General features: G+C 43.9%; 1 protein-coding gene across 2 annotated transcripts in view; it reads left to right on the top strand.

The window, feature by feature from the left end:
* Positions 1-24,416, top strand: part of KIAA1549 (KIAA1549 ortholog) — a 142,215-nt gene that overhangs the window by 51,811 nt on the left and 65,988 nt on the right. For both annotated transcript variants that reach the window (XM_023190053.2, XM_023190052.2), the window contains exons 2-8: positions 5,312-8,005; positions 11,847-11,935; positions 13,343-13,520; positions 15,505-15,635; positions 17,533-17,716; positions 19,540-19,599; positions 20,831-20,979. In XM_023190053.2, the coding sequence (XP_023045821.2) occupies positions 5,312-8,005; positions 11,847-11,935; positions 13,343-13,520; positions 15,505-15,635; positions 17,533-17,716; positions 19,540-19,599; positions 20,831-20,979 (3,485 nt within the window). The remainder of the gene's footprint in view (positions 1-5,311; positions 8,006-11,846; positions 11,936-13,342; positions 13,521-15,504; positions 15,636-17,532; positions 17,717-19,539; positions 19,600-20,830; positions 20,980-24,416) is intronic.

Below are 24,416 nucleotides of genomic sequence, written 5' to 3'. Positions count from 1 at the left end.
GAGTCCCTGAGGCCTTTTATGCTGTGAGAGGACTCGCCTGGGTTTCCTAGCCTCCTCCTGAGTTAACTGCAGAAGTGATTCCCTTTGGCATTGCAGCTGCTTTGTCCCTCCTGGGGCTTGGCAGAGAGAAAGAGAGAGAAAAAAAAAGCATGCACGCTTTCCATTTCTTAATATGAAGTTTTTCTTGCCGTCATGTTCTGGTCAGGAGAATTTTTTTGTCCCTTTGGCCACTTTGCCCTCCCCATTTCCTGTCCTTAGAAGGCAGCGTTGATTTAATTCTAGCTTGCATCAGATACCCCAGGTTCGTAAATTAGCCACTAAACGTTGCTCTTCCTGGTTATTTTATCTCTTGCAGTCTTCCGGTTCACTTCCAAATGCATTTGTGATTTGTTTTAAAAGGGAACTTGCTCCTTGTTCAGATCTAATATTTCAAACCGAATTATATCATAGCAGTTTTAAAACAGACACATAAAATGATTTATCCTTAGGAAAATGTTCAGATTTATATGATACACAATTTGACAGAACCGTGATTTTATTTCTTCTTATATTTATAACTTGTAAGCCTTTATTGTAGAAAAGAACATCAAAAAAAAAAAAAAAAAAAAAAGAAAAGAAAAGAAAAAAAAACAACAGCTGCTATTTTACTGTGGTCATAATAAGTATCGTGTTTTCTTTTACCTGTGCTTGGGACGTGACAGGTAAGTAACACAATCACTTAGGCAAGGAATCTTACAGCCAGGTTGTATGGAAGACAACAAATGCTGTATAATATTGCTATGAAACAACTTAAAATACCGATTAAAAAAATCCCTCTTGTATTATTTATTCATTTAAAAAATGCATATGATGTAGAAAGGAATATGACCCTTTAAGCATTTTATATATGGTTTAAGTTGCTGACTTTCAGATGCTAGGAGAACCAGCTAGAAATACTTTATCTATGGCACTAAATATTATTTACAAATTTTGGTATATAGAAACAAAAATCTATTCACAGAATTTTGTCTTAACTTTTGATCTCCATCTCTGCTAGTGAGTCAACAATACCTCTGGCTGTCCCTCTGATAGCTTCTATGCATAACTTTTAATTCCATATAATATGTCTTTGGTAAACTCACAAATTACATAGGAGTATTACTGTTCATTTATACCATCAGTATTTGTTTAGATTTAACCATATATTTATCTTTTTTTTTTTCTTTTTGAGATGGAGTCTTGCTCTGTTGCCCAGGCTGAAGTGCAATGGCATGATCTCAGCTCACTGCAGTCTCCACCTCCCGAGTTCACGCGATTCTCCTGCCTCAGCCTCTCGAGTAGCTGGGACTACAGGTGTGTGTCACCACACCCAGCTAATTTTTCATTTTTAGTAGAGATGGGGTTTCACCATGTTGGCCAGGCTGGTCTCGAACTCCTGACCTTAGGTGATCCTCCTGCCTTGGCCTCCCAAAGTGCTGGGATTACAGGTGTGAGCCACCACGTCTGGCCATATGTTTTATCATTTATTCTGTATTCTCAGATCTTCCTGCTGAGTTAATAACCCTTCTTTTTGAAAGATATCCTTATTTAGCAGCTCCTTTACTGAGGGTCTTCTGTTAGTATAACCACTGTTAAGCTGAAAATGTCTTGATAGAGAGTTTTCCTGGTTATTCACCTCTGAGATGTCAGAGAGTTTCTCTTAGCACTTGAGGATTTTGTTTCATTGTCATCTGGCTTCTAATTCTGTCAGGCAGTTATTTTTTGCTTGTTTGGTTGCTGTTTCCTTTTTCTCTGACTGCTTTTACAATTTGTCTGTGGTCTGTGGTATCATCACGTGTATAGGTTTGGATTTTTTTTTTTAATTCACCCTCCTTGGGATTTTTTGGTCTTTGTGAATTGAATGGTTCGTTTCTCTTATCAATTTTGGCAAATTCTTAGCACTGTGTTTTTGAATATTGTATCTACCCTATTCCCTTTCATTTTTTTTCCAAAAACTTTGATCAAATGTGTGTTGGACTGTCTTATTCTGTCTTCTATGTCTCTTAACTTCTTTTATTAGTATTTCACATTTTTTATTTCCCTGTGCCCTTTTCTGAGTAATTTCTTCAGACCTATCTGCCAGTTCACTAAATTTTGCTTCAGCTCTGTCTAAATTGCTGTTTTACATGTATATTGAGTTTAAAATTTTTTATTATAAAATTTTTATTTATAAATGTTTTGAAAGTATTTCTGGCCAACTGATACAGTGTCTTGCTCATTACTCATGTTTTCAGTCTTTATTATTTTAAATGAATTAAATATAACTTTAAAAAATGGGTCTCATAATTCTGATATCCAAAGTCTTTATAGATCTGATTCAGTTTAGTTGGCCTTTCTAAAAAATACTTTTTTCATGGGATTTCTTTTGACTTTTGTTCATGGTACTTTGCTTTCCTATGTATTTTATAATTTTTAATTCTGTGCTCTGCAACTCTAGCTGCAGGAAGACTTTGATTTCAGGCTGTGAGTGTGTTCTTCTGGGTGTGATTTATGTTAGTTTCTGACAGGTGCTAGAGACCTGGTCCACTTTAAGTTATGACTCTAAGCATACAGTTGTTAGGACCATACAAGTAGTATAGGTTCCACACTCGGGACGATGTTTCATACAATAGCTATACAAAGTCAGAGTTGAGACATATACTTTTCCCTTGTTTGGCTTAAACAGCAAAAATGTATTTTCTCACCGTTCTGGAGGCTAGAAGTCCAAGTTCAAGGTGTGGCTTCCTTCTGAAGCCTGTGAGGGAGAATCTGCTGCAGGGCTCTCCCCTAGCTGCTGGTGATTTGCTGTCAGTCTTTAATGTTCTTTGACTTGTAGGTGCATCGTCATGATCTCTGCCTTCATCGTCACATGGTGTTCTCCTTCCGTGTATGTCTGTGTCCAGTTCCTGCCCTTTTTTTTTTTTTTTTTTTTTTTTGATGGAGTTTCTCTCTGTCTCCCAGGCTTGAGTGCAGTGGCGTGATCTCGGCTCACTGAACCCTCTGCCTCTTGGGTTCAAGTGATTCTCCTGCCTCAGCCTCCTGAGCAGCTGGGATGACAGGTGTGTGCCATCACACCTGGCTAATTTTTGTATTTTTAGTGGAGATGGGGTTTTGCCATGTTGGTCAGGCTGGACTCGAACTCCTGACCTCATGATCTGTCCTCCTCGGCCTCCCAAAGTGCTGGGATTACAGGCGTGAGCCACTGTGCCTGGCCCACATTTCTGCCTTTTATACAGTCACCAGTATATTAGATGAGGGACCCACCCTACTTCAGTATGACCGCATCTCAGCCAATTACATCTCCACTGACCCTGTTTCCCAATATGGTCATATTGTGAGATCCTGGGATTTCAACATAGGAATATTGGGAGCACATAATACGTAAGTCATAGCAATGTCTTAACCTGGGTTTTCCCCCAGAAAGCAAAGTCTGAGACATGGGTTTGTGTGCATATTTTATTCTAGGACAAGATCCTGAGGAACAGAAGTGAGAGACGGAGGAGAGTTCAACAGGGAAAAGGGAAAGTCAGTCCAAGGTGTTCTCAAGTCAGACACTGTTGGAAGCTGATACTATTTTTGCTGTCTTCTGAAAAGTAGATATTTGTCTTCCTAACTCACTCTTTCTCCGAGATTATGATACTTCCTGGGTCACCAGTTTTGGAAAATGGTCTTCAATTGGGTTCTTTCTTTGTCTAGGGTGACACTTGTCTCTCAGTCCCCTTGTGGCCTGAACAGCCGGCCAGCTGGTCCAGTACCTGCCTTGGGTCCTCAGTCACTGCCCTCGTGCAGCTCCTGTTTTATTCCTGCATTCAGCACATTCCCCTTACTGTCTTGCAGGCCATCCAGTCACTTAGAAGATGGTTTTTAAACATTTGTTAAGCAATCTTAAATGTTCTGAAGTAGAGAGTTTCAAGATCTGTAGTCTGCCATGTTGCTATAAATAGAATAGAAATGACTTACTTAAAAATAATAGAGTGAATTCAAGACTATCCTTATGCCATTTCACAAAGGTATGTTCTGATAAACTGTTGGGATTAGAGAAATGAGGTGTTGTTATGGATTTTGATAGTTGCTCAGTCCCCAGCCTGGGCTGCAGAGGACAGTCCCTGGGCCCTGGACTTTCATTAGTGGCTGGGCTGTCACTTGTCCTGTTTCTCTAGGCTACGTCATACCTGAATTACCGGTGAAGAGGCCTCAACTTACTAAATGATAATGACAGCAGTCACAAGTTAAGGAATACAAAAGTTTGAATGGATGATGGGATAATGTTGGCACTTGTCAGAACTTGGTATCCTTGGATTCCATCCATCCATCCATCCATCCAACTGATGTCAATTGAGCTCCTGCTGTAGATCACTTACTGTGCTAGGCACTGGGGAGACAGGTAAACAATGCCTGTCCTTAGGAAGCCCAGAATCTAGTGAGCAGATAGTTCATTTCAGTGGGCATGATAAAGGCAGGGAGAAGCCTAGGGAGAGGCGCCAGTCTAGCTTCAGAGCATCGAGGATGAAACTCATATCTGTGCTGCATCTGAAGGGCCAGAAACTCATATCTGTGCTGCATCATCCATCCATATGGAGAGCCGGGGAAGGACATTCCAGGCGGGGGTGAGAATGTACACAGCCGTGGAGGCCAGGGAGTGTTTGCGTTTGGGGCACTGCAGGTGCCAGAGCATAGCTGGGAAGGCCTGAGGGTGGGGCAGGAAATGGCAAAAGCTGAGCCTTCAGGAAGCCTGGGGCCTTCATGTGGAAGCCTCAGCAACTGTGTTGGGGAGCACAGCTGAGGAACTGGGGAACTCTCTTACTTTGGTAGTGAGAGATGCAATGAGTTGTTGTGTTCATTTCTCATAGCAGCCTGCTCCTATCACCGAAGAGAAAACACACAGGCTTTGGAGTCAAGGAAGCCTTATATTCAGATTCCAGCTCCACTCTGGGTGGTCTTACAATTGATTATTTACCTTCTGGAAACCTCTCTTTCCTCATGTCATAAGTGAGAGAAAATGGACTAAACAGCCTCCTCTGTTTCCAGTATCCTATGGTTCTGTGGGAAAAACTATGTAAATGTGCCCCCCACCCCCACACACACAGCTTAGGTAAAAACAGTGCCCAAGTTTGGGAATATTTGCAGATATTGTCCTGATGGTAATTCTGTCAATTTCTGGTTTCCAACTAGCTGTTTAACTTCTGATGGTGATTCATGGATATTTACAGTGAATGGATGTTTGTTGAATGAGTAAATTCTCATGCCTGAAACAAAACGTTAGCTGTATGACTTCCAATGCATTGCACTAACCCAGCTCTGATTTTCTTGATAGATGAGCTCTCTCCGGAACAGCACAACCTTTCTTTATACTCCATGGAGTTCGTGCTGAAGAAAAGCACTGGGCACAGCGCTGCACAAGTGGCCTTAACAGAAACTGCTCCTGGGTCCCAGTACAGCAGTCCTCTCCATGTCACAGCCCTGCCATCTGCCGCTGCTTTTGATACAGTCTTTTTTAGCCAAGGAAAACAGACTGAAAGTACAGCAGATCACAGCATCTTTGTGGCAACTTACGTGTCAGTGACGAGTAATGAGGTGGCTGTTGATGACGATGAGATGGATAACTTTCTGCCGGATACTCACTGGACCACTCCACGGATGGTTTCTCCAATACAGTATATCACAGTCAGCCCACCGGGGCTGCCCGGGGAAGCGTTAGAACCTATGCTGACTCCATCATTACCCGTGGTTTCTTTACAAGATGAAGAAGTGACATTGGGCTGGCAGAACACAACGCAACAACCAGCGGCATATGCTGAGTCCGCCAGTCTTTTCCACACCTTTCGGTCAGCTTTTCGCACCTCTGAGGGCATCGTTCCAACTCCTGGCAGGAATTTGGTGCTTTATCCTACTGATGCTTACAGTCATTTATCAAGCAGGACTCTGCCAGAGACTGTGGCTTCCCTAACAGAGGGTGTGCAAACCACCCTTTTTTTTAGCTCCTGGTCTCTAATGCCGCAGCCGTTAGGTGATGGCATTACTATACCTTTTCCCTCCTTGGGGGAGGTCTCACAACCTCCAGAGGAGGTTTGGGCCACAAGTGCAGACAGATACCCTGATGTGACCACCATGTTGAGTCAAAGCCTAGAAGAAACCATCTCTCCAAGAACATACCCTACTGTGACTGCCTCGCACGCAGCCCTTGAATTCAGCAGGACACATTCTGCATTGCTTTCAACTCCTGTTGCATTTGCGTCCTTCTCTGCTCCACCAACTGATGTTTCATCTAACCCCTTTCTCCCTAGCGACTCCAGCAAAACATCAGAATTGCTTAGCAATTCAGCCCTCCCCGGTCCTGTGGACAACACTCATATCCTGAGCCCAGTGTCCTCATTCAGACCATACACTTGGTGCGCGGCCTGCACTGTGCCTTCACCTCAGCAAGTTCTGGCCACGAGCCTCATGGAGAAAGACGTGGGATCAGGGGATGGTGCCGAGACTCTGTCCATGACCGTGCTGGAAGAAAGCAGCATCTCTCTAATGAGTAGCGTCGTAGCAGACTTCTCTGAATTTGAGGAAGATCCTCAAGTATTTAATACACTTTTCCCCTCCAGACCTATGGTCCCACTTTCTTCTAGATTCATGGAAATCTCAGAGACAAGTGTTGGCATTTCTGCTGAGGTGGATATGAGTATCATTACAACCACACAGGCTCCCCCTGCCCACGGCCGCCTCTCTGTGCCAGCATCACTGGATCCTGCTGCTGCCTCCTCATCTGTTGCTGAAACCCAAGTGATGCCATCCCGTGTGACCACTGCATTTTTCTCCATCATTGCCAGCATTCTCCTTGACTCATCTTTCTCTGTCATAGCAAACAAAAACACACCGTCGCTTGCCGTCAGAGACCCGAGTGTTTTTCTGCCTTTCAGTCTGGTTCCTTCAGTGGAGTCTTCACATTTCTCTGACCAAGAACCTTCCAGTTTTTCTGAGCATAAACCTGGAGGTGCTTTGGATTTTGCATCCAGCTTTTTCTCAACACCCCCGCTGGAACTCAGCGGCTCCATCCCTTCGCCTTCGGAAGCACCTGCGTCTCTGTCTCTGATGCCGAGTGACTTGTCTCCCTTCACGTCTCAGTCTTTTTCTACCTTGGTTGAGACATTTATGTTGTTCAACTCTAGTGGTCTGCAGTCGTCTCAGCTGTCTCTTCCCAGTTCCTCAAATCTTGAGTTTTCGCAGCTCCAGCCAAGTTCCGAGCTGCCTTTAAACACCGTCACTTTCCTACCTAGCCGTTCTGGGGCGTCACCGTGGTCAAGCTTCCCTTCTGATTCTCTCGAGTTTGTTGAAGCGTCTGTGGTTTCACTGAGGGATTCAGAAGCTCATTTTACCTCAGCTTTCACTGAAACTACCTCCTATCTTGAGTCTTCACTCATTTCCCGCGAATCCGCAGTCACCGCACTGGTGCCCCCCAGCTCTGAGTCTTTTGACATTTTGACAGCTGGGATTCAAGCAACGTCACCATTGACCACTGTGCACACGACGCCCATTTTAACTGAGTCTTCTTTGTTCTCAACTCTGACACCTCCTGACGACCAAATCAGTGATCTCGACGGTCATGTGTCTGTCCTGGCCTCTTTCTCCAAAGCCATTCCCACTGGTACAGTGTTGATCACTGACACGTACCTGCCATCAGGATCCTCATTTGTTTCTGAAGCGACCCCCTTCCCTCTGCCCACAGAGCTGACTGTCGTGGGCCCATCACTCACACCCACAGAGGTGCCACTGAACACCTCCGCGGAAGTGAGCACAGCCAGCTCCGGTGCTGCCACTGCTGGTCCCCTCGACTCCACCCTGATGAGCGACACCGCAAGTCAGAGCTCCCCAGCGAGCAGCGCTGCTCCTCCCCTGCCGTCCTTGCATCCCGTGACCGCCTTCACTCTCGAAGCAACAGTCGACACACCAACACTGGCCACCTCCAAGCCGCCATATGTTTGTGATATCACAGTCCCCGATGCCTATCTGATCACAACTGGTAAGGCCCAGCTTCCTGCCGCCTCTCTGGGTGGGCGGTCTTTCTGAGGAGCTTGTGTGCACTGCCTGGGAGGTTTGGAGCTTCATGATTAAGAGTAGAGGTGCTGGGCTCAGTTAACTCCCAGGTAGCACTCCTGTGCTTACCTCCTGCGCCTTCTCAGGATGGTTATTTATCCTCTCTAATCATCTGCTACCTCACCCGTTAAACAAGGAGCTTAGTTAAACCTGCTTCATTGGGCTGTTGTTCCGATGTAAATGCGTTAGTCCCTGCAGAACACCCAGCCCCTGCCTAGCACTTCAGAGGCACGCGGGATGATGTGTATTATTAGTCAGCAGCCGCAAGGAGAACAAATATTAGAACAAGTACAAGAACTAAACAAGCCTTGGAAGGATCTTTGTCTTACCATAACCCAGTAGGTGCATGGATGACATAGTTTAAACAAAATATTTTTTGTTTAATTCAAGCAATGAGGTGGACAACTATGTAAGAGCAACCCTTGCACTTTCTTACTCATTTACTATTCTTGCTTTTCCTCGAAAGGAGACTGCACTTTGCTCTCATAGCTCCCTGTAAATGCTCCTTGGGTCCCGAGGAAAGAAAAGTGGAGTGACTAAATATCCTCTGAATCCAGTCTCAGCCTTTGGTCTCCTCCCCACCGCAGCCTGGGTTGCTAGCAGACCGGCCAGCAGCTTCCCTTGCAGTTGCATGGCTGCTCTGGCCACGTGAAGGTGGCACCCACCCGAGGGCGTGCCTGACAGGTAGACTCATTTCAAGGGTAACGTCCTGTGATGGTGGCCCGCTTGGTCAGGGTCTCTGCATTTTTCCTCATGAGAGATGACAAGTGTGTGTGGTCTCAAGGGCCATGGCTGTGTGCTGAACCACAGCCTGGTGTTGACGAGCAGCCTGTCCTCTGCTTTGATTTTGGCAGTAGTGGAGGACAGAAATGACACAGGGGATGAAAACAGCAGAAGTAGAGGAGGAGTGGGGTGGAGTGGACCAGAAAGGAGAGGAGCAGAGAATGTGGAAGAGAGAGGAGGAGGAGAACACGCTGGGTCTTTTCCTCCCTGTGGTCGGGGCGGGGGTGGGGTGGGGCTGGGAGCCTCTGCTCACTGGGACAGTGCCCCATCCCTCTGAGCAGGTGGGAGTGAGGATCCTGATGGCAGGTACGTGTCAGTGAGCAGTGTTGTACCAGTGGGAATGGCTTTGGAGAATGAGGTCAGGTCAGCCTTTGCTCCCTACACGCCAAAGGGAAGCATTCGTTATTCCGCGTGACAAGTAATGATTGAGCATCTAGTATGTGTGAGGTGCTTCTGGAAGCTTCTAGGGATATACAGATATACAGATATGTAAGACATGGCCCTCCCGTGAGCAGCTCAGGGACTAGAAGGATGGTACTGAGCCATAGAGTAACAGCGGTTTCTGTGGAGTTCTCCAAGAGTGGCTATTTGGGATAACCAGAACTGGTTTGGAAGAATGTGAAATTGGAGATTCTCACAGAAGGAAAAGTAGAATGTCGTCATCTGGGGATGAAGAGGAAGTGTCTTCTGGGGGAGGAGACAGTCATCATGGCTGGAGATTAGGCGTAGTGATGGGAGGAGCAGGTAATTATGCTTGGAAATGTGGTTGGAACAAAATCATGAACTTGAATCTCAAGATTAGAGTAGTCCAGGGAGGAGGGAAGTTTCTGGTGCTCAGGATACTTTTCTTCCTTCTTACAAAATTGTTACAAAGTGGTCAGCTGTAAGCAGCTTATTTAAAGAGTTACTGAAAGCCTCTTTAGGAGTCCTCATAGCTGGATTTAACTTTCATATGTGGTGTACACTTAATGACATTTGCTGCCTGTATTAGGTATCCATGTATTTTTAACAGCTTTTTGGAGTAAAATTCAGCCGTTGTAAGTACACTTGAACAGTTTTTGTAAATGTCCAGAGTTGTGTGTAAGTGTCCGTGCTGTGAAATTGTGTCTTTTAGCAGAGATAAGTGCCATCTTTTGCTCCCGGTCATACCTTTGACCCAGAGGAGGTATCGGCTCATTTCTCATTTCCGCTTAGATTGGAACTTGCTGTCCTTTTCAGTTATTTGTTAGGGAGAGAGTGCGGCGAGGGGGTTGAGGTGACTCCGCGTACCCCTGAAAGGATTCTTCATGTGTGCTCTGTGATGATAAAGCAGAGCCACTCTGGGTGCCGAGGGTCTGTGATGGTGGAGGAAGCACTTGCCTGCACGTGCCCTGGGAGGCGTGAGCCGCGCTTCCACCCAGGGCCTTTCTGATCATGTGCTGCCTTGGAAGTCTCTGTCACCTGTCTTCTCTTAGCTCTGGGAAACATTCGGTTAGGAAAAGATCTGTAAGACATTGTTTGCTGACGATCGCTTTTCCCAAAGAGTGGTGTCCTCATATCCTGATGTTGCAGTTTTATAGCTTTCTCAGATTCCCTAGAGAAAGTGGAGGTCATGGTGGTGGCTGTGGGGACTTTGCAGAGTGGCATTTGGGCCAGTGATGTGGGGCTGTTTACAACGTGTTCTTCCTGCTTTTCTCTTCAGGGGTTTTCTGTTTCTGACTTCCCATTCTGCCTCTTATTTCCCCCAAGTTTAGCTCTTGCTTCCCTCCCTCCGTCTCTCCCTCCTTCCCTTCATTCCTTCTTTCCTTCCCCATCCTCTCCCTCTCTCCTCCTTCTCTGTCCCCTCTTCCTTCCTGTCTCCCTTCTCCCTCATTTCTCCCTCCCTCTTCATTTCCTTTCTCAAATAAGGCATCTTTCCTTCTTTCCATTCTTCCCCCTCTCTTCCTACTCATTTTATCTTTCCCTTTCAGATCTATGGCATAGTCCAACCCACTTGGAGCCTATGTGGGCCATGCGGAGTTGGCTGCTGGTGTGACTCAGCAAGGTGGTTGGGGGCTGTGGATTTGTTCCAGTGGTCTCATGAACTAATAAAGAAGCCTCCGCCCACCTTTAAAAAAAGTTCAGATCACTGATTCCTGGGAAAAAACAGTCAAATATAACTTAAACATTTGTTTTTTAAAGAATGAAGAATACAGGGTGATTCTCTATCTCCAGTTTAAAAAATTAAAATCAGGAAACAATTATAATATCAAGTGTATTCTAATTCTGCATTATGGGAAGTTGATGGAAGAGGAGAGAAAAAAATAGGAAAAAGAAGAACTAGCTTACTAAACACTGAGAGACAGGCTTAACTAGTATAGATTTTTAAATGGAACTTTTAAAATATGAGAACAATTAAACAGAACTGGACTTTGGTTATGAGAATTACTTTATTTCCTACATAAAGTTTTAATATGTGGGAATTGTGGAACTCATTTTTCCCCATTATTAGTGGTAAAAACTCTTCACTTTTGCCTTGAATCATTGGGATAGGAGACCTCATTTTACAGAGGAAGATGTCGTCTGGTTTTGTTGAGTAACATCTTAAGGCCTTTAAAAACGTTACTTCTGAGAGCTTTTAAAGCCTCATGTTTTGTTGTCGGGGACATAGCTGAGAGACAGCCTGGAATTTGCCCAGGTGAAAATGAGAACTGGAAGCTCCTTGTCCCCTGGCTGGGTCATCACTGCTGATTCCTGATCTAACCTATCTGGGGCAGAGAGGGTTTTCTTAGTGTGTTGAGCTGATGCTATGCAGAGTTGACCTGGTGTCTTCTAGGTCCCGACTGCTGTAGTTAGCAGCAACTAGATCCTTAACCCCTGTTCTGTCTTGGTCTGGCCTTTATTTTACAAGAAGATTTTTTAGAGCAGCTAATACGTTTTGGCACAGTGCTAGGGTCCAGAAGTCTGATGTGTTTGTTATTCCTAATGATATGAAAATGCATTTGGTGGTTTGCTTTCATTTGTAGTGCTGGCCAGAAGAGCTGTGCAGGAGTACATCATTACAGCAATCAAAGAAGTACTGAGGATTCACTTCAACCGTGCAGTGGAACTGAAGGTGAGTCCCGGCGGCTCAGAAGTGTGATGTCTGGTGGGCCTGGGGCTGATGTGAGAGCCCCAGGTTAGAGGCAGGTGATTATGGCCATGGACTCTTTTCTCTTCCCTCTCTTCCCCCCGTCTATTCCTGGTTAACTCCTGCTCATCCTCTGGATCTCCACTCCACTGTCACGGCACTGGGGAGGTCTTTCCTGATCCCACATGAGGTCAGGGTTAGTCCTTTAGGGGATGTGTTGGCAGAGTTGGAACAAAGGGTTCTCAGACCAGAGGCAGCAGTCTGGGGTGACAGCCTTCATGATCTTACTTCCCTTGATTCACACAAAAGGACTTGGATTCATGTTTAAATTAGATGTTAGAGTGAGTACAGGTGCATCTTTCTGGACATTTGGTGGGATAGAGATGGAGATCCAAATCTTTTAGACTGGATCCCATGCTGGTCCCACTTCTCAATGATCCCAGAAAGCCACAGTCCATCTAGAGCAGAGCCATCCAGAACCAGAACCGCGCCCCACACGTGGCGATGCAGCAGTGAAATGGGACTCATCCAAACCGAGATGGGCTGTGGGTGGAAAATACATACCAGACTTCAAAAGTGCAGTGAAAAAGGAGTGTAGAATGTCTCATTAATAGTGTTTTGTATTGACTTCATGTTGAAATGATATTTTATTTTTTATTTATTTATTTATTTATTTATTTATTTATTTATTTATGAGATGGAGTCTGGCTCTGTCGCCCAGGCTGGAGTGCAGTGGCCGGATCTCAGCTCACTGCAAGCTCTGCCTCCCGGGTTTATGCTATTCTCCTGCCTCAGCCTCCTGAATAGCTGGGACTACAGGCGCCCACCACCTCGCCCGGCTAGTTTTTTGTATTTTTTAATAGAGACGGGGTTTCACCGTGTTAGCCAGGATGGTCTCGATCTCCTGACCTCGTGATCCACCCGTCTCGGCCTCCCAAAGTGCTGGGATTACAGGCTTGAGCCACTGCGCCCGGCATATTTTAGATATATTAAGTAAAATGTATTTAAAATTAATTTCACTTGTTCTTGTGTTTTTTAAGATGCCACTAGAAATGTTTTAATTGCATATTTATTTTGGACAGTGCTGCTCAATAGGATAAGTACCCCTTTCTATGTGTTTTAAATACAACAAACACCTTGATTGCCCTATAACTCATTATTCAGTTCATATTTCTGACTGTTCTTTCTTGCTACTCTCATAATTTTGTGCTTTTTGTGCAAAGGTTGGCAGAGAGTAAAAGCAGTAACTAAAATAAAATTTTAATTATCCGTGATGCATTACTCCTTCATTTGAAACTACTAGTTTTTTTAGTTTCTTTATAATTTTTTATTCTTCTACCTAACACAACCTCCTTTAAGTTTGAATTGTCTTTGTATTTCTTATTTCCATAGGTTTACGAACTCTTCACTGACTTCACTTTTCTGGTAACATCCGGTCCTTTGGTTTACACGGCCATATCAGTCATAAATGTGCTTATAAACAGTAAGCTTGTGCGTGACCAGACTCCTTTAATCCTGTCTGTGAAACCTTCTTTCCTTGTGCCAGAGTCCAGGTTCCAAGTTCAAACAGGTGAGACAACTCAGCATAGTTGTTTTTATTTGTAAAAAGAATTTCATTTTATTTTTTTATATTTCTAAAATATTGGAAATCATTGTTAGAATTTATTGTTATGATGGTGATTTTTAGGGACAGGATCTCACTCTGTCACCCAGGATGGAATGCAGTGGTGCGATTATAGCTCACTGTCTCCTTGAACCCCTGAGCTCGAACAATCCTCCTGCTTCAGCCTCCTGATAGGACTAAAAGTGTACACCACTATGCCTGGCTAATTTTTTTAAAAATTTTTTCTAGGCCAGGTGTGGTGGCTCACATCTGTAGTCCCACCACTTTGGGAGGCTGAGGCAGATGGATCGCTTGAGTTCATGAGTTTGAGACCAGCCAAGGCAGCAACCCTGTCTCTATAAAAAATAAAAATATTTAGACCAGGTGCGATGGCTTACGCCTGTAACCCCAGCACTTTGGGAGGCTGAGGCGAGTGGATCACTTGAGCTCTGGAGTTTGAGACGAGCCTGGGCAACATGGCGAAACCTCATCTCTACTAAAAATACAAAAATTAGCCAGGCATGGTGGCATATGTCTGTAATCCCAGCAACCTGGGTGGCTGGGGCAGGAGAATCACTTGAATCCAGGAGGTGGAGACTGCAGTGAGACGAGATCGTGCCACTGCACTCCAGCTTGGGCAGCAGAGTGAGACCCTATCCCAAAAAGAAAAAAAAAAAAAGAATTTAAGAAAAATTATGTTTTGTAGAGATGGGGTCTTCCTAAGTTGCCCAGACTGGTCTTGAACTCCTGGCTCAAGCAATCTTCCTGCCTTGGCCTCCCAAAGTACTGGGATTGTGGGTATGAGCTACCACACCCGACCTTATTATTTAATTTTTAAAAGTGTTTATAATTATGGGAAATTTCAAGCACATACAAAAGTACATAGAATAGTTTAACAGACAACCATGTACTTGTTGTATCTTCAACCATTTTTCCATTCCTAGCCAGTCTTGTTATAGCCACACCCCCATCTACCATCTACCTCCCCTCCTCTTGCACTATTTTAAAGTAAATCTCAGGCATCATATCATCTCACCCACACATATTTCAGCCTATATAGCCTCTAAAAGATAAAGACTTTAAACATGTGTATGAAGTTAACAGCGATTTCTTTTTGTTTTGAAGATGGAGTCTTGCTCTGTTGCTTAGGCTGGAGTGAAGTGGTGCAATGTCTGCTCACTGCAACCTTTGCCTCCTGGGCTCAAGCAATTCTGCTGCCTGAGCCTCCCAAGTAGCTGGGATTACATGCACCCACCACCGCGGCTGGCTAATTTTTGTATTTTTAGTAGAGATGGGATTTCACCACGTTGGCCAGGCTGGTTTTGAACTCCTGGTCTCAAATGATCTGGCCGCCTCCGCCTGCCAAAGTGCTGGGATTACAGGTGTGAGCCACTGCACCCGGCTGTTAACAGTCATTTCTAAATATCATATTTAACTTTTTATTGTGGACATGTTCAAACATTTACAAAAGTAGAGAGAATAACATACTAAGTCTACATATACCCATGGTTAAACTTAAAAAAAATTATCGACATCACCAATTTCGTTTCATCAACCCACCATGAACGTTTTTGTGGACACTAGAGTGTTTCAAAGCAAAGCCAGCTGTCATGTCATTTCACCCATAAATATTCAGGAATTCATCTGCAATGAATTTATATATATTTGAAGTGTTTCCATCTGTCGTGTCTTTTGATACTCAAATTCTTATCTTAGATATTTTTCATTTAAAAATGATACCAGTCACCTTCACATTGAGTGTCTTCATTTACTGCAAAGTTGCTTTTTACATTTCCATGAGATAATATGTAGAAATAGTACATCACAGTACTTAATCCCATGCTATGAAGGAATTAGTTGATTTAGATACTATGTTTCTCTCTCTTGATTCCTTAATACTTCAGAAACCAAGACACCTCATTCGTGGGACTTTCATTGCTTTTCTTTTCAGTACTTCAGTTTGTGCCTCCGAGTGTGGATACTGGCTTCTGCAACTTCACCCAGCGCATTGAGAAAGGCCTAATGACAGCTCTCTTTGAAGTGAGAAAACACCACCAGGGAACGTATAACCTCACTGTGCAGGTGAATATCACTGAATGCAGAGCGGAAGGCTTTAGCCCTTAAAGGGGGAATTGTTCCACATTGTTTAAGATGTGCTTAACTCTTATTCCCTCCAGTGGCGGAAACCCAGTTTATGTGGGTCGGGATTGATCTGTTCCTGTGGTGTAGGGTCGGCATGGTGTGCATGGGCTGAGCCTCTTTGAGGGTTGCAGAGTAGCTGATACCCAGGGAGCTCAGATATGGTGAGCTGAAGAAACATGACCATATTCAGGAAATTCAAGAATTACCTAGAAAGGAATGGTATCGACCTCAATATCCAGTGGGGGAATGGCTACCCATACTGTTGTTTCCATATAGCTACTAAGAACAGGCGTTGTACATATTGTATGGAAACTGCTGATGTTTTTGTATTTCTTTGATTTTTTTCCCTGTACATTCTTTCCTCTCTCTTTCCAAAATGGATGTTAAAATAGATTTTGGTGCTCCTGGATCCACTTTCCAAGTTCCTTATTTTTTCCTCATATTTTCCATCTCTTTATTCTCTGTTTTTACAGATTTACAAAATGTTGTCCTCCAAGTCATGAATTTAGTCCTTAGCTGTGTCCATTATGTTATGCAATCCCTCTATTGAATTTTTTAGCTTTTTGTTCATTGTTCTTTGCTCCATTTTCATGGTAGGCTTTCCTGCAATGATGCAGTGTCGCCTTAAAAGTCTCTGAGGATGTTAATTAGAATTGTTAAAATGCGTCTTCTGTTTCCTAAGTCATTCCTGTTTTCTCCGCAGTCCTTGCTCTGCATGTTGATCTCGGTGCTTTGCTTTTGTGCTGTTAGTTTCTGGAAATCTGGAGACTGTTGGTTTGTTGTTAGGAATGAAGAACCAAGTTGTTCATTTTAGTAGCTGGCACAGCTTTCCCCTTGAGCTGTGGGGATCTCTTCCTACGTCAGCTCCATCTCCTGGGGGGAAAATTCATTGGAGTGCTGGGTCCGGGGTGGAATATGTCAGCGTGGGCCTCTCTCTGGGTGCCGTGTGTGGTCAGAGACAAGCAGACAGGGAACCCCTTCCTTCCAGCGTCTAGATAAAGAGGCTTTTCCTGGGGGATGGGGCACTTTGGTGTGTGTCTTAGGGCAGAGCTAGCTGCGTTTTCATTCATTTTCTTTCCTTCTTTGTCTCTGGTATGCACGGGAGTTATCTTAGCCTCTGCCCACCTTCTTGGTTAGGGCCCAGACCTGCATAGTCCTCTTAGGCAGGGGTTTGTTTTCCCCAGGGAGCAGTTCTTTGGCTTATTCTGGGTGAGGGCCTGGCTGCTGCTAGCACCTCTGTTGGCCTGGGTGTGGCAGTTAGGAAGGACAGAGGAGGAAGGCAATGGCCTCAGCTCTTCGGCACAGCATGTAATTAATCATACTGATTGCCGCTGCATAGCCTGTTCTTGGTCCCATTCCTGCTAATCTCTGCCACAGAGCCCCTCCTGGTCCTCCTGGGGAGCGCGGCCCTCGGCTCTGCTGCAGCTCGTGCTTGTGTATGTTTTGGATCCTGGCTTTCTCTGTTCTGGTTTATATCAATCCGATCCCATCCTTTCTCCATCCCCCAGAGGTTTGACGGGATCTCTGGTTTTCTTCCATTCTCAGTGCTGTTGTGGATTTCTTCCCCTTTGTTCAGCTTATTGTTATTTCAGTGGTATTTGGGATGGGAGGAGCTATACATGTGCTCAGTTCTTCACTTAATGTAAGAAACATTTTCAATAAACTGAGCAGTTAAACTCTTACAAAAGGGAACCAGGTTAGAAAGCCAGTTATGTTTCCTTTAAAAACTTTACCTCCTTTAAAAAAATCGGTGAGAGAACCTGTGAGAGAGAAATCACGGTTAAGCTTTCAGCAGGATGTTTTATTTTCGAAGCTTATTCTGACTTCATTCTTTCAGATCTTGAATATAACCGTCAGTTCCTCCAGGGTGACTCCTCGGCGGGGCCCGGTGAATATCATCTTTGCGGTTAAAAGCACACAGGGATTTTTGAATGGATCAGAAGTGAGCGAGCTGCTCAGGAACTTGAGTGTGGTGGAGTTCAGTTTCTATCTGGGATACCCAGTACTGCAGATCGCAGAGCGTGAGTATGGCCCTCTCGGACGTGCTGGGGAGGCGATGGCGGGCATTTTGGTGGAAGACCTCTTCTTAAAATTTTTTTAGTTTTTTAAAAGACTTGATTTTTTTTAAAAATTATTTTTCCATAAGGTGTTGGGGTACAGGTGGTATTTGGTTGCATGAGTAAGTTCTTTAGTGGTGATTTTTGAGATCCTGGTGCACCCATCACCCGAGCAGTAGACGCTCCTCCAGATTTGTAGTCTTTTATCCCTCCCACCCCCACTCTTTCTCCCAAGTCTCCAAAGTCCACTGTATCATTCTCGTGCCTTTGTGTCCTCATAGCTTAGCTCCCACATATCAGTGAGAACATACGATGTTTGGTTTTCCATTCCTGAGTTACTTCACTTAGAATAATAGTTAAAGACTTGATTTTTTTAGTGAATTTTTTGGATTCACAGCAGATATGATCGGAAGGTTCAGAGATTTCCCATATGCCTCCTGCTTCCGCACATTCATAACCTCCCCCATTGTCAGCATCCCCCAGGACAGTGGTCCATTTGCTCCAGTGATCAACCTGCATTGATGCATCGTCATCGTCTGTAGTCCGTAGTTTACATTAAGGTTCATCCTGGGTGTCGTGCGTTCTGTGGGTTTGAACAAATGTGTAATGACATGCAAATGGCATGACTTCTCCGTTTTAGTATCACGCAGAGTATTTTCACCTGGACCACTTTTTTCAAACGAAATATCTGATTGAGTGCCAGAATATAAATCTGATAAAATTGGATTCAGGCCAGGTGGGTCTGCAGAGCCCTGCTCACCCACTGTGCCTGGCTTTATTATTCGGAGAGTAGAGGGGTGCTATTAAAAAGTACATGAGTTCTGGAAAACGCATAACTTAGGGAGGGAGCATGAATCTGTGGTCGTCAGAGCTTAAGGGCTGCAGGAAAGTTTGACTACAAAAGGGTAGCAGAAGGCAGTGTTTTGGGGGTGATGAAACTTCTGTATCTTCATTGTGGTGGTGATTATGTGAATATATACGCATTTATCAAAACCCATAAAACTGTATGCTGATAAGAGTAACGTTTACTGTGTAAATTTTAAAATAACAACAATAAGCAAAAGCACAAAACCTTGATTCCTGACTGAAGCAACTGGGTTCATAATGCAAATGGAGGCAGTGGGGGAAAGGGGAGACATTTATTTTAAAAAAATAGTAGATTCCAGAGTTGAAGTCAAGCCAGAAAAATTCAAATTCTTTTTCAAAATGAAACAACCAAATGGCCTAATGATTCGTAATGTTATTTTAGTGTATTGTTAATTAAATTAAAAAGAATAAATTTATAGAAGTTATTCTATATGCAAGATGACAGATAAAGCTGTTATTTACAAAGAGCCACTTTCAGTTGTGCTCAGTGTGTGTATGGCTAAAATGAGGATGCTGGATGGTGGGGCACACTGGCTGGCCCTGGACAAGTCAACACATGTGGTCATTTCACCCTGAGACATTGCTGGGAAAGCCAGGGCTCTGAGGTGCACAGTGTGAACATGCGTTGCTGTGGAACAGTGACGTTCAAAGGAGAACTTGCTGGTGACCTCTCTATGAAGCAGTGTCCTGTGACATGGCTGGAGCCAGCCCTTCTTTTCTTTCTTTGTGTCTCTCTCTTTTTCCTTGAGACTCATGTGTTCAGAAATTGCTACTGTCCATGTCCTCACGCTAATCTGACATTTTGTTCTTTCGTATTTAGAGCTAAATAGTAAAGACAATGTGTTGGGACTCTGTTGTGAACATGGCATTTGTTTTTTACAGAGTTTTTTTCTCCTTCCCTAATTCTTTCCCTTTTGTAGCCTTCCAGTATCCACAGCTCAACTTATCTCAGTTGCTGAAGTCCTCCTGGGTCCGAACAGGTATGTTTAACTTATGTCATATTTTGGGAACTGTAAGGATAAGAAGTTTATGCAGGCGTATTGAGAAGGATGCTGCTTTTCCTGTTTCCTAAATTTAGGGCAAAATGTACCTTACATTCTTGGCAAAGAATGAATGAGAAAGGGATTCAAATTTGGCTGTGGGAATGTATCCCACTGAGTTACAGAACAAAAAGGACTGACTTTCTTTAAAATTCATACATTGAGTTCAGGGCCCAGTCTAACAGGAACTGACAATCTTCTGACCCAGAACAGGGTGAGGTTCAGAAGCAAGGATCTCTCTCTCTCTCTTTTTATTTTCTTTTCTAAAAGTGTTATTTGTTTAGTTTAATAAGGACAAGCAGGGTGGCTTGGCACCTAGGAAGCTTTTTTTTTTTTGTCTTAGGGGACTGGGTCAGATATTTAGAGGTATGCATTGCAGTTAAAGGCTTTCTAACCTAGTGCACAAAAGTCTGAACAGTAGTTACGTACTCACCAGCTATCCAGCGTGCATGCAGCACAGGAACTAGCTGGGCACGAGAGAGCATGTGCAGTAGTGATAGTTGCCATTCACGGGGTTCCTGCACCTTGCAAGTTCTCCTTGCTGAACGCACAGCATCCCACGTCAAGGCCCCACCGCTTTGCATGCTGCCATCTGCAGTCTTTTCCAGATAATTTCTAGAGCAATTAAGTAACTTGCCCATGGTTGTATCTCAAAGAAAACTTAAACCAGTTCTGGTTGAAAAGCACATGCTCCTTCCTCCCAGACCATGCTGGCAAGCGATTGTCTGTTGAGATCATCTTGTCTGAAGGAGATAACTAAAGATGGGCAGGCTTCCTTTTTTCAAGTTAGTTTGTGAGTCCAAGTCTCAAGGCAAGACAATGAACTCACACCAATTCCAGAAGTGTTGAGATAAGTGCAGACAAAATGTTTGGTCTTGTGTAGGCACTGTTCAGGCCAAAGCTCCTACCGTGCCGAGTTCCTGGGACTTCTGGCCACCAGTCTGGGTAACACTGAGAGTTTGGAGCTTAGATAAGACTCATGGGCTGCATTTCCTGGACTCTCCCCATTCATGATCACTTTTTCTCCTTTTGATGTCTCCTGTCTAGGGATTGGCATTTTATGGCAATCTTGCATTAATTTCAAATACATATGCACACATATACACATACCCCGTTTTTTTTTGACTGCTGACTTGTCTTGGGTGCCACATATGTTTTCATTTAAATGTAGTTCTCTTGGGCGTCGTGGAGAAGCAACTCCAGAATGAAGTGTTTCAAGCCGAGATGGAACGCAAGCTGGCCCAGCTGCTCAGCGAGGTTTCCACCAGAAGGCGGATGTGGAGAAGGGCCACTGTAGCTGCAGGGAACAGCGTGGTGCAGGTACTCCACATCAAAGGAGGAGGGGAGGGAGAGAGAGGGAGAGAGACAGCGCTTGTGTGTGAGTGCACACTCCATCTAAAACCCTGTATTTTTATGCAAATGGGAAGTGCCATGAGAAAATTCTGATTTCCACTGATCGCTATATTGGGTAGACACTGAATCTGGCAGCATTTCAGTTCAACTGGAGTCTAGACAAATATTTACCAAGGCCTTAGTAAGTAGTAGTATAACAATAGATCTTGCGGAGCAGAGCAGAATTGTCTTACTGGGTTGCCATATCATCACAGGACCTCGTTTATCAAATAGTAGTTTTTAATTAACAAAAGTGTAGCCTGTTTGATGGCATGGTCGGTATTATTGATAGCATTGTAGTGATAAATCATTCAACTGGAAGAGGCCATAGGAGATCAGATAGAGGGAGCTGTGCTGCCCTCTGCTTGAGCATTTCATCTTCTCTGCTTCCATGGTATTACGGAGTCATCACTCTGGTTAACATTTTCAATTTCAGTTTTAAATTTATTTTCTGAGCAAAATCACATCTCTCCAGAAACTACATAGCCAATTAGAGAAATTTTGAAAAACACGTGTAAAAAAAATGTGTAAAGAATAAAGTGAAAATCACCTAAAATTCGACCAACCAAAGAAAATCACTGAACATTTCAGCATACTTCCTTCCATTCTTTTTTCCCCATGAATTCTCTGGTAACATTTGGATGACACTGCCTACATCCTTTTGTAGCCTCTCTTCACTTGAGCTTTTTTCTTTCTTTCTTTCTTTTTTTTTCTTGAGACAGAGTCTCGCTCTGTCGCCCAGGCTGGAGTGCAGTGGCATGATCTCAACTCACTACAGCCTCCGCCTCCTGGGTTCAAGTGATTCTTTCGCCCCAGCCTCCTGAGTAGCTGGTACTATAGGTACCTGCCACCGGAGACACCTGGTTGTCTCATATTACCCTAAATCTTCTTTACTTGGTAAACTGGCAAACAGGTTACAAAAGACAGATTTGTTTGAATTGAAACGTGACCCATTTAAAAATGCCCGTACTCACAGAAAGTTGGAGGTGGGGGCTGTCATTAATTTCCATCTCCATATGAATTATGTGGATTTTTTTCTTAACAACTGCTGACTTGCTGAACTACGAAAATGGTATATTTAGAGCTATGGCATTTCAGAAACAGGAAACCAGGGTAGAACTCTGAAGCAGGGGGTGTGGGCTGGCAGGCAGGGTAGGGAGGTGGGTGGGTTAGAGGCATTAGAGGAAAAGATGCAAATGACATTGGCTGTGGGTGGGGGGGCGGGGGCGGGGAAGTGTTGCCTAGAACTGCATCATCATCCTCTAGCCCTCTTACCAATGTGTCCCTCTCATCATTACTCTTTGTCCCCCTCCCAGAAATGCAGTCCTTAGATTACTAAAATAGTTCCTTTGCCAGATGCAGTAAGTTGCAGAGAAATTTAAAAACTAATCACAATTGAGAGTAATCATTAAGTAAGTATCAACAAAGAATAAAAATTAGAATGAATTATAAAAGCTTTGCCTTATTCAACAATCCCTGGCTTCATAGAGCCCAAGGTCTAAGTGTGAGTTAACTTCTGCCCGTGAAACAGTTACAGGACACCATAAAAGTGTATAATATGGGGCTGAATTTGACGTGCAAGCTCCCTTAGCAGGCATGCAGGTTTGTGAAAGTGGCACATACAGGCCAATGTGCCATCTGATAGATTGCTGATAAGCCATGCTCTGCTTCTCTTCCCCCTCAGAGTGACCAAACATGAAGATGTAGATAAGGATTTGTGTACCGTGTTACACAGCTGTTCATCAAAACTTAAGTCGTAAATTGAAAATGTTGAAACAACCTAGATGTCCAGCAATTGGGGAATGGGTGAATAAAATTATAGTAAATCTTTATGTGTTGGAATTTTATGCAGTCATTTAAAAAAAAATTAGTGAGTGATAATAGAAAAATGCTCAAGTGGGCTGGGTGCAGTGGCTCACAGTAATCCCAGCACTTTGGGACGCCGAGGCGGGTGGATCACTTGAGGCCAGGAGATCGAGACCAGCCTGGCCAACGTGGTGAAACCTCATTTCTACTAAAAATACAAAAGTTATCCGAACATGATGGCGTGTGCCTGTAATCTCAGCTATTCGGGAGGCTGAGGCATGAGAATCACTTGAACCTGGGAGGCGGAGGTGGCAGTGAGCTAAGATCACGCCAGTGCACTCCAGCCTCGGTGACAGAGTGAGACTCTGTCTCAAAAAACAAAAACAAAAACAGAAACAAAACCGAAGTGAAGAGATGCCCCAAAGTATGTATTTATTCCATGTAATCCAAATGTTAATATAGAGTTCATGGAGAAAGAGGAGAACGAAAATGCTAAAGTGTTTACAGTGCTTTTCTTTGGTTGGTTGAATTTTAGTTGATTTTCATTTTATTCTTTATGCATTTTTTTGCATGTGTTTTTCAACATTAATTGGCTATGTAATTTCTAGAGAGAGGTGATTTTACTCAGAAAATAAATTTTGAAATTGAAAATGTTAACCAAAGTGATGATGACTCCTTTATACCATGGTTATAAGGCTTCCAGATAGGAATCTGATAGGCAGTAGTCTAGAAAGGATGCTGGGATTAGATTTTCCTGGCTTACTTTCCACCTGGATGTCTTAGTCCATTGATGTTGCCATAAAGGAATACCTGAGGCTGGGTTTGTAAAGAAAAGAGGTTTATTTGGCTCATGGTTCTTCAGGCTGTACAAAAAGCATGGTACTGGTGTCATGGTGAGGGCCTCAGGCTGCTTCCCCTCTTGCTGGAGGGCGAAGGGAAGCCAGTGTCGAAATCACATGGTGAGAGAGGAAGCGAGAGAGAGGGGAGGGAGGTGCCAGGCCCTTTCTAACATCAGCTCTCTCAGGAACTAGTAGAGCAAGAACTCATTACCTCGAGGACAGCACCAAGCCATTCATGAGGGATCTGCCTCCATGACTCAGATACCTCCCATTAGGCCCCGTCACCAACATCAGGGATCACAATTCAACATGAGAGTTGGAGGGGCTCCAACATCCAAACTGGAGCACTAGATAGACTTGTAGAATCTTTAATCAAGGTGGATGTCACTGGATTTTGGGGACTGTGATTTCTAGAAGAAGAAACTATATTGTTTAAATTTATTAGAACTTTTAAAATGAAGTAAGGAGGTACATGGGTAGAGAGTCAGGTGGATATAATCTACTTCCTTTTCAGTAGTCCTTGGATAGCATTCCATTCTAGAAGCTAATGAAAAATTACTCATCGCAGCACCGTTGGCAGGGAGGGAGGAGGTGGCTGGGGAACAGAAGTGGTCAGGAGACTGGCTTTGAAACAGCAGTCAGAGGGCAGGACAATGAGTCCTTCTCAGGATGAAGCATAAAGAACAGATTGTTGAGGGAAGAGGGTTTGGACTGTGTTGT

The sequence above is a fragment of the Piliocolobus tephrosceles genome, chromosome 8 (assembly GCF_002776525.5).
Source record: "Piliocolobus tephrosceles isolate RC106 chromosome 8, ASM277652v3, whole genome shotgun sequence".
Taxonomy (NCBI): domain Eukaryota; kingdom Metazoa; phylum Chordata; class Mammalia; order Primates; family Cercopithecidae; genus Piliocolobus; species Piliocolobus tephrosceles.
The sequence above is the reverse complement of the archived record's forward strand: the minus strand, read 5'-3'. Positions and strand labels throughout refer to the sequence as shown.